The sequence below is a fragment of the Rosa chinensis genome, chromosome 6, assembly GCF_002994745.2.
Source record: "Rosa chinensis cultivar Old Blush chromosome 6, RchiOBHm-V2, whole genome shotgun sequence".
NCBI classification, from domain to species: Eukaryota; Viridiplantae; Streptophyta; class Magnoliopsida; order Rosales; family Rosaceae; genus Rosa; species Rosa chinensis.
This window is the reverse complement of record NC_037093.1, coordinates 38406461-38415982: the sequence shown is the minus strand read 5'-3', so window position 1 is coordinate 38415982 and position 9522 is coordinate 38406461. Positions and strand designations below refer to the sequence as shown.

Here is a 9522-nt window from a genome sequence, read left to right as displayed (position 1 = left end):
GGCAAATAGGCACTTTAATATCTGTTATCCTCATCCTCCCCAATATAGTCAGAGAAAAAATATCAAGTAATGCCATGCAAAATGGGACTGTGACAGACCAGAGAGAGAGCGCAAAGCCGCCTGGTCCTGTCCTCAGCAAGTATCAGAGAAAGTTAGGCCAACCACACACATTTTCAAAGCTCGTTCTCTTTCTCAATGATTCATGAAATAAAAATAAAGAATAAGTAAACAAGCTAAGCTATGGAAGAATTACTCTTTTTGACCTATGGCACTGTATTGTACATTTGTTCGTAATAGGTAGCTAGGTTTTATTCTTCTAACAGTTCAAGTTTCGCAGCTTCCATTCAATCAACAAATTCCAGTCAATACTTGGCCCCCTCCATTTGTATTATTTTTATCACTAATCTTGTTTTCACACAAGAGGATTGATTATTGGGCATGTAATTTTGGCACATGATGATTATTATTTTACCCTAGTTTGATTAGATGGGTAAAGACCAAAGCTATATAAAGGTTGCAGAGGCGTTGCATATAGAGCAGAAAACCAAAACCCCTTTTCTTAACCCAACAGGATGGGGAAAATGGGGACCTCTCTAGTTTTTAGTCTTCTAGTGGCAATACTCGCCTTCGCCTCGCAAACCTCGGCAAACTACCCTTACTCCTCTCCTCCACCACCTGCTTCTCCTCCTTACCACTACAAGTCACCGCCGCCGCCAGTGCACTACGCACCACCCCATCATCCTTACTATCCTCCCAAGTCACCGCCTAAGCCTCCGGTGTACTCTCCACCAAAGCATCCTTATTACCCTCCCAAGTCACCGCCTAAGCCTCCGGTGTACTCTCCACCAAAGCATCCTTATTACCCTCCCAAGTCACCGCCTAAGCCTCCGGTGTACTCCCCTCCTCAGCACCCCCATTACCCTCCCCACTACCCTCCCAAGTCACCGCCTAAGCCTCCGGTGTACTCCCCTCCTAAGCACCCCCATTACCCTCCCCACTACCCTCCCAAGTCACCGCCTAAGCCTCCGGTGTACTCCCCTCCTAAGCACCCCCATTACCCGCCCCACTACCCTCCCAAGTCACCGCCTAAGCCTCCTGTGTACTCCCCTCCTAAGCACCCCCATTACCCTCCTCATTACCCTCCCAAGTCACCACCTAAGCCTCCGGTGTACTCCCCTCCTAAGCACCCCCATTACCCTCCCCACTACCCTCCCAAGTCACCACCTAAGCCTCCGGTGTACTCCCCTCCGAAGCACCCCCATTACCCTCCCAAGTCACCACCTAAGCCTCCGGTGTACTCCCCTCCTAAGCACCCCCATTACCCTCCCCACTACCCTCCCAAGTCACCACCTAAGCCTCCGGTGTACCACTACAAATCTCCACCACCTCCACCTCCATCACCACCACCTCCATCACCACCACCACCAAAGGTGCCTTACCACTACAAGTCTCCTCCACCACCACCACCACACAAGAAGCCCTACCACCCACACCATTCACCACCACCACCCAAGAAGCCATACCACTACTCATCTCCTCCACCACCACCACCATCTCCACCACCAAAGAAGCCATACTACTACAAGTCTCCACCACCACCACCACCACACAAGAAGCCCTACCACCCACACCACTCACCACCACCACCACCAACCCCATCACCACCAAAGAAGCCATACCACTACAAGTCTCCTCCACCACCAACACCAGTCTACTCACCACCTCACCACCCCTACTTCCCCCCCAAGTCACCACCTAAGCCACCAATCTACTCACCACCCAAGCACCCCCATTACCCTCCCAAGTCGCCACCCTCACCAACTCCACCAGTGTACTCACCACCCAAGCACCCTCACTACCCTCCCAAGTCACCACCTTACCACTACAAGTCTCCTCCACCTCCTTCTCCTCCTCCACCACCACCACACAAGCCTTACAAGCCTCCTACTCCTCCCGTTCACACTCCACCGGCTTACATCTACTCCTCACCTCCTCCTCCTCACCACTACTAGATAATGAGCTCACTTGCCTCCTGGTAATTAAGCTAAATCTCTATTGTCAAGTTCAGTAATTTGCTACTGTTACTTTTGAATAAAGCATATCTTAACCTATGCTGTTTATATCCATTAATTACAGGTAACGGTGAAGAGGACGAAGAAGAAAGACGTCCAAAATAAAGAAAGGGGTTGTCCAAGGAAAGAACCTTACCAATCATGCATACGAGTGAGAGCAGAAAAGCTAGCGAGTCTCCGCGTGTGATGTGAATGTTTTTAATAGTTTTTTTTATTAATTAGGAGGAAGTTTCATCATCAATCTTTTCATTTCTATGTATTCGACAGTTGTTGTGCACTTCCCATCTTCGATTAAAGAGTTTATATATGTGTATCCATGTCGTTTATTTCAGCCTTATTCCCAACGGAGACGTACGTGAATAATAAAAATAAATTAATGCCACTTCCCAAATGTTCCTTTCTCTCTTCTCAAAAAAAAAAAAAAAAAAAATGTTGCTTTCTTCTATTTCATTAGTTTATTTCAGCCTACTTTCCAATTATGACTTATGCTTAATAATTAAATTTTTTTTTTATCAAATAAACAAGTACAATGTTACGATCAGTTTTTCATGAATCGAATTCACAACTTCTCACTTATAAAATAGAAACTATGTCACTAGATCACATGGTACTGGGCTAATTTTTCACTATTTTCATTATGGGTTGTTTATGATATTATGATGTTTATCATATACTTATTTTATATTTAATTGAATTAAAATTACAATTTAACTAAACTAAATTTATGACATTGACAAAACTACCACATTTATTTTATACTATTTATACATAATTAAACTAATCTATACATTAATAATAATTTGTTCATAAACTTATAAAAATATTATAGGTGAACTAATTACTTTTAATAAACTAAAATTACTTAGAAATGACTATTTTTAAATGGTAACAACAAATTTATTGTTATATATGTGAATGTGTGTATCATAGATACTGTAGAATTTTTCTTTCATAATGCCCAGAAGAAGATAAATAAAGTAAAAGCTACCCTTTATTCTGAAATCATGCATATATGTAAATATTCATATGAGGGCCAGATGAAGGGACCCTCCATGCAATTGAAAATCTGGAAACAGGAAAACGTGTCACCAACAGGATCAACATACAGATCCATATCATGCATACGTACTTATGCTTACAGAGCTTCAGTTCTTTAGAAATCTTGGAGTGGATTAGTTATGGCAGGAATTTAGCTTTTTATATACCAGCATATATATATATATATATATAGCGCTTCTCTATTGCGGACGTCCGCAGTTTTTTTTAGGTATAGATTTTAGGTTTTGACCCACTTTTCGATCATATTTTCACATCTTAATCGTTCAGTTTTTAGGTCCTAATGTATAGATCACCTCTACAAAATTTCAGCCAAATTGGTGATCGTTAAGGCATCCAAAACTGCAATTTACAACAATGTACACGAACGGTTTCAGTTCTGCAGATTCGGTTCGTTCGTGTAAATTGCAATTTTTTTATGCCTTAACGATCACCAATTTGGCTGAAATTTTGCAGAGGTGATCTATACATTAGGACCTAAAAAACTGAACGGTTAAGATGTGAAAATATCATCGAAAAGTGAGTCAAAACTGAAAATCTGTGCCTTTTTTCTTAGGTGCGGATATCCGCACATGAGCAAAGTTATATATATATATATATATATATATATATATATTATATATATCTTCAACGTACATGCATTCGTTGAAAAGTTGCTAATGGGAGACAGATCAGATTTGCGTCTGGAGGGAAAGGTTATTATGTAATATATTCAGACAAAAACAAACAAGTAGACACTTGTCTGATGGAGTAATACATGTATTTTTCTAAGACTGAAGAATAACGTACATGGACTTCGATGCCTGAACTGATATTAAAAGTATTCCTTGTTTCCACTATGACAGATTCAATACAACTGTCGTGATTTTAATTAAGTGCAGTAGTCATCTTCATCCCAAAACCTAGCTAGGTGGGTTTAATTTTATACACAAATTTAAAAAGTAACCGTCTTTACCCTGAGAAGTTAAAAATAGGTTGTACAATGAGGGCCAGAGCCCAGAGGTATTAATTTCTACCTAAACTGAGTACCAAAAGCAGATCGAGTAAATTGTCTCCGATAAAAGCTGCAAATAATAATGGAATGCTCAGAAAGCAACTGTGGCCTGAGTCCCTGACATGAGTCAGTCACTTTGTCTTCTTCTTATTTTCTACTGTAAAGAGTTTGGACACATCATAGCTTTGATTCATAGACGTGGCTCAAGGTAAGAAACTAGAGAGTCCAGAAGCTTGAAGCATGCCATGCATTATTCTCTGCAAGCTAGCTGGCTAGTCCACAGCTACCTTAGCTATATATATAGTGTGCCATAGAATTTTCGTTAAGTTAAACAACTGAACACTGTTGGTGCTTTGTTGATACCTCTCTAAATAAGTACAGGGAGAGCATTCCTTCTGGGAATTATTTTCATAAAAATTGGACACCGATTCAATATGGTTCCCATCTCCCCTACTGAATTACCGAAGTCAGTCTTCATGTGCACAGCATTAGCCATGTGTTAATACATGATAATTTCCGAGTTTCTCGTTTACCTAGCGATTTTTGGGCTTTCATGAGATTAGTAAATTCTATTGCTCAAAATCATGCAACTAATTGTTTCGGTAAGTGTAATTAGAAGAGAGCAATGTCGAGTTCTTTCTTTTTTTACGAGATTGGCGGCTAGGGTTGTTTCCCTCATCACTCTCCTTGTGAACTTTGGGGTCAATATGTTCTTACTTTAGGGTGTTTGATATTAGACCTGTCAAAATATCGTGTCGTTTTTTTTTTTATATATATATCATTTAACACGACAATAAACCGTTAAGGATGCTTTTTTTAAAAAAAAAAAAAAACCCCACCCCATTCCCACCCTTGATGGGGCTCGAACTCCTGACCTCTTATATATGAGACCAGAGCCTTACCACCCCACCAAACACACACACCCCACCAAACAGTTAAGGATGCTAAAATCAAAACTGAATAGTTAAATTTTATATTAACCATTAAAAATTTAAAACTCATTAAGACCTGTTAAGAAAGTAAGAGTTTATGACACCTAGTTGCAATTATTCAACATGTAACATATGTATGCAACAAATAAATCGTCTTATCGTGTTAATGGATTAACGCTAAATCGAACCGTAAAAATGCGTGTTTTTAACATAGCAACCTAATATAAAACCAAACTAATATACCTCAAACCGAGTCCTTATAATTTTATTCGTATTTGTGATGTATTGTTATATCGCATACAATTTTGCCTAATTTAATTCACATGTTATTTCTTAGTTCTTTCTCCCCAGTTGCTTTAGGGTGGTTTTACATGTTCAGTATAATTTTCTTAATAATTTTTCTCCCGAGTCAAGCAACTAATTAATAAGAGTACAAATTAATTCCACGCCTTAGGGCATCTCCCACAGAATACTTATTTTAAAAAAATTTTTTAAAATTTAACTAATTTTAGGCTAAGTTTGATTTCCAGCAGAATAGCCACACAAAAGTTAAATTTAATTTTTGTTAGAGAGGAAAGAGAATTTAACTAAAAGTTAAATTTAACTTCGGATTTAGGCATTCTACTGGATCATAACTCAATATTTAACTAGCCATATTCCAGTTTAGCTATTTTTAATTATGAATATAGCTATCACTGTTGGAGATGCTCTTACTCATTCAATTTTCCCCAATTGAGTGATGTTGACTTCAATCCAGTTCTGTTTATAGACTATTTCTCTACACCTAAAACAAGATTTAACAAATTAGTTGAATAATCGTCCTCATTTCCTTTTCTTCTTATTGTTAAATGCTACGAAACAAATCGTTTGGTCTTTGATTAAGAATTCCGTGGGACCTGGCCACGATCTGATATAGTAGGGTACACTAAGTGGACGTTCTTAATCAAATGGTGTGGAGGGGCCTAATGACATTAGAGAGATCTTGATGTCTTCTGAAATTTGTAAGAGGAAAGTCGGGGCATTCCAAATTACCTATGTCCTGTCACTATGATGATAACATTATCTTCTCTTCCATTAAAACAATATTGTAATAGAAAAGATCAAAATAATGTCTAGAGACCCACAAACCAGCTGGCCACCATTAATCATTTTTTTGTTTTATTAGTTCTATATTAATTTTGTTTTACCTTCCTTCTTAACTACAAAGTCAAGCCATCTATTCTGAAAATCCAGCTTGAAGAGATACTATATACATCAGATGTCTTTGTAGAAATATAATTTTATGGTGTTTTAAATAACCATCACGGTTATCATCACAATTTGTTGACTAGAGAAGAAGACTAATATGAGAATTTTATCAACACCTTACTGGAAATGTCTTTGAAATAGATGTAAATGTTAATTTTATAGAAAATTACATACAAGTAACGGGTTAAAAATTGAAAAACAGAAAACTCACATGGAGCTCACGTGCAAAATAAATAAAGCAGGCATACCAAAATCTTTTTTATATGGCATTAACTATGCTTCTGAATTTTTATGCAAAATTACCAAAATTTTTGGTTTTTTAAAAAATTAACATTGATGCCATTGAGGATTAGTTAACCCCAAATACATTATCATCCTCGAACACAGACCAAAACTTTGTTTGTGAAATTTTAATTAAAACTCGCAAGCGCACGAATCGTCGTTAGTATAGTGTGCAAGTACGAAGTCGTTCCAACTGAAGATTGACAATCAATTTAATTCGTAACTCAATTAATCCACTCTAAGAACACATAAACACAATGAACAATTAAGAGAAAGAAGATGTTTTTAGATTTTTGAATAAAGAAATAATGTGAAACAAACAAAACAAAGTTTATAAGTTGAAAAGCAACGATGATAAAACCTTTGGTTTCGGAATCAACCACTAACAATCCTATTTATGTTTCGATGCAATTAATAGATTCTTTTGTTTCTTTGTATGACAATTCCCGTATCTAAGTCTAGGTACGGCACTTAGACCATAGTTTTCCTTAAGTGCATGATGCTCTCCCTCTCGGGTAAAGATCTTATACCCCAGCTATGCAGTCTATTCTTCTCAAGTATAAATTTAACATGCAAGGATTCATTACGCTTTAGAAAATAAGAGAATCAAGCAAATCATTATTCTTTCTCAAGTAATAATGTAATTTACCACACTTATGACACGTTTACTTACTTGGAATGGAAAATAATCATGAATATGAGACAACTGGAATAAGAGAAGAAAGGAATTGGTATTGATTCCGGAGGAGTTGATTCCTAAACCTATCTCCCCCCTTCGTAATCAAATTCCCAAGTATTCATGAATCGATTCTTTATAAGGAGGTGGGACCTACACTTATTCCGATTCCTTCATGTGTTAGTAAACGCAGGAATACTTTTATCCTGAATCATTCTGATTCATTTATGTGTTAGTAAACGTAGGAATAATTTTACCTCGTAATCATTTCCTCTCATTCCAATTAAGTAAACGTGCCCTTAATCACCAGAAGCTAATCAAATTATATTGCATCTCTGCTTCAAATTTGTCTTCCAATTACTAAATGCAAAGCCCTAAGGTGATCAATCAAAGAACTTAAACATAAAGCATAAATTCAAATAGTGACTAAGAATTCATCAAAAAGAAACTATAAATCCATCAATATAATATCAAAGAACATAAACAATCATGCTAAGGCATCATCCTATCCCTAGTAAAGGTTTAGCAAAATATATTTAAATAAAACATTAAAAGAATGGAAAGGGAAAACAAAGGGAAGATGGATGAGTCGTCTCTGCTCCTTAGGCGTCTACATTGTGCTTCCGAGACTCCTTCTCATGTGAAATTCGTGCTCCCTTATATAGGGAAGATAATCTTTGGCTTCAAGTTTCCTTGTAAGACTTGAGATTAGATTCCTTTCTTGATTTGGTATGGGAAAAGCTTAATATAAGTAGGAATAAGTTCATCATTGAATACTCATCTGAATTAACTTCCTTTGAACATTAGGATTGATGATCTTGTGCCACGAAACTTGAGTTCTCCATCATTGTTTGTAAAATCCCGAGCAGATTTTCTGTTTTGACCTATCTTCAATCAAATAATCATAACTTGCTCTAGAAATATCAAAATCGAGATCCGTAAAATTCTACAGAAAATAGACATCCGTAAATTTCCAATGATGTAAGGATCATTGTCTGATTTGATCTGGTACTTTTCCTGTAATTCAGCGAAGTTTGGTGTTCTGCACAGGAAATTTCTGGTGACTCAGGATTGCACATCGCCTCTCAATCCTACTTAGCTCATTTTAGCTTCTTGTATTGTTTCTACGAAACAAACCTACAAAAACACTAAAAGATATAAATGAATCATAATTAAGGAGAACTAAACATAAATATCAATATAAAGAGGCATAGAAATATAGGATAATATGAGCACATCAACAGAGTTCATCACTGCTACTATAAAGTATAACCCAAAAAATTTTCGGATATGAGAAAGCATCGGTGATGTCATTGAGCAATGGACTACGGACTACCCAGGTCGATTGCCCGGTAATTCATCGGGCGAGTCATCTTCTTCAGCTTACTACTCTCTGAGACTTGGGTTTTGCGGTAAAGCTTTAGTACGAGTTTCATTGATTTGACTGGGTATATAAGTCCGGTGAAGTCAGTGGGCTTTCCTTGTTTTGTTTATTTGTTCAAATGGCTTCATCTCCTCTTTGCTTCATTGCATTCACACCCTTCCTTAAATACACACTCTCTTTTTCTCTCTCCTTGTTTTCATCTCCTCTCTCTCTAATTCTCTCTTGACCTTTGTCGAAGAGAAGCGTTTCTGACTATTGGATTGTTAGGGTCTGAGTCGAAGCTTATTGGGTGAGTTATCAATTTCGTTGAATTTTGATTGCTTTATAGGTCTGTTCAATTGTTGAATTGTTATAGTGATTTGCTGAAAGTTTTTTTTTTTTTAATTTCTACTTTTTTTAGTTTGTAATCTGCAGAATTTTCGGTTTGTTTCTGTTTTTAGTGTTGGATTGTTGAAATTGAGACTGATTTATTTGTTTCTATTTTGGTATTGCTAGAGAGAATAGAGATGATATGTTTATGATGATGATATTAATGATATAGCATGATATGTGTGTGCATGGAGCAGTTGGCTTGTTATGGAGAAAAGTTGACTCATATAGCAAACAAAATTTGTTGTAGGTATGCACTATTTGATTATAGAGTAAATTTCCAGCGAGTGCAGTAGCAGCTAAATTTCAAGCGAGTGCAGTAGTAGAATTGAACGAGTATAAGTGCAGTAGTAGAATTGGACAAGTACAAGTGCAGTAGCAGAACTGAACGAGTATGAGTGTGCAGCGAGTGCAGTAGCAGGATTGGACGAGTGCAATAGCAAACAAGAGTACGAGTGTAGTAGCAGAACTGAACGAGTATGAGTGTGCAGCGAGTGTAGTAGTAGAAC

General features: G+C 37.2%; 1 protein-coding gene across 2 annotated transcripts; it reads left to right on the top strand.

The window, feature by feature from the left end:
• Positions 1–522: 522 nt before the first annotated feature.
• Positions 523–2454, top strand: LOC112170163 (extensin-3-like). Of its 2 annotated transcripts, XM_040508543.1 has the most exons (3): positions 523–757; positions 815–2035; positions 2137–2454. In XM_040508543.1, the coding sequence occupies exons 1-2, from the start codon at positions 573–575 to the stop codon at positions 2010–2012; spliced, it is 1383 nt and encodes a 460-aa protein (XP_040364477.1). In that variant the 5' UTR covers positions 523–572; the 3' UTR covers positions 2013–2035; positions 2137–2454. The 2 variants fall into 2 exon arrangements, with proteins under 2 accessions (XP_040364477.1, XP_024163112.1); XM_024307344.2 differs by having other exon boundaries at positions 524–2035.
• Positions 2455–9522: the final 7068 nt, after the last annotated feature.

Bases quoted from the DNA above. Each gene is read 5' to 3' on its own strand.
- LOC112170163 (XM_024307344.2), top strand. From the start codon at position 573: ATGGGGAAAATGGGGACCTCTCTAGTTTTTAGTCTTCTAGTGGCAATA.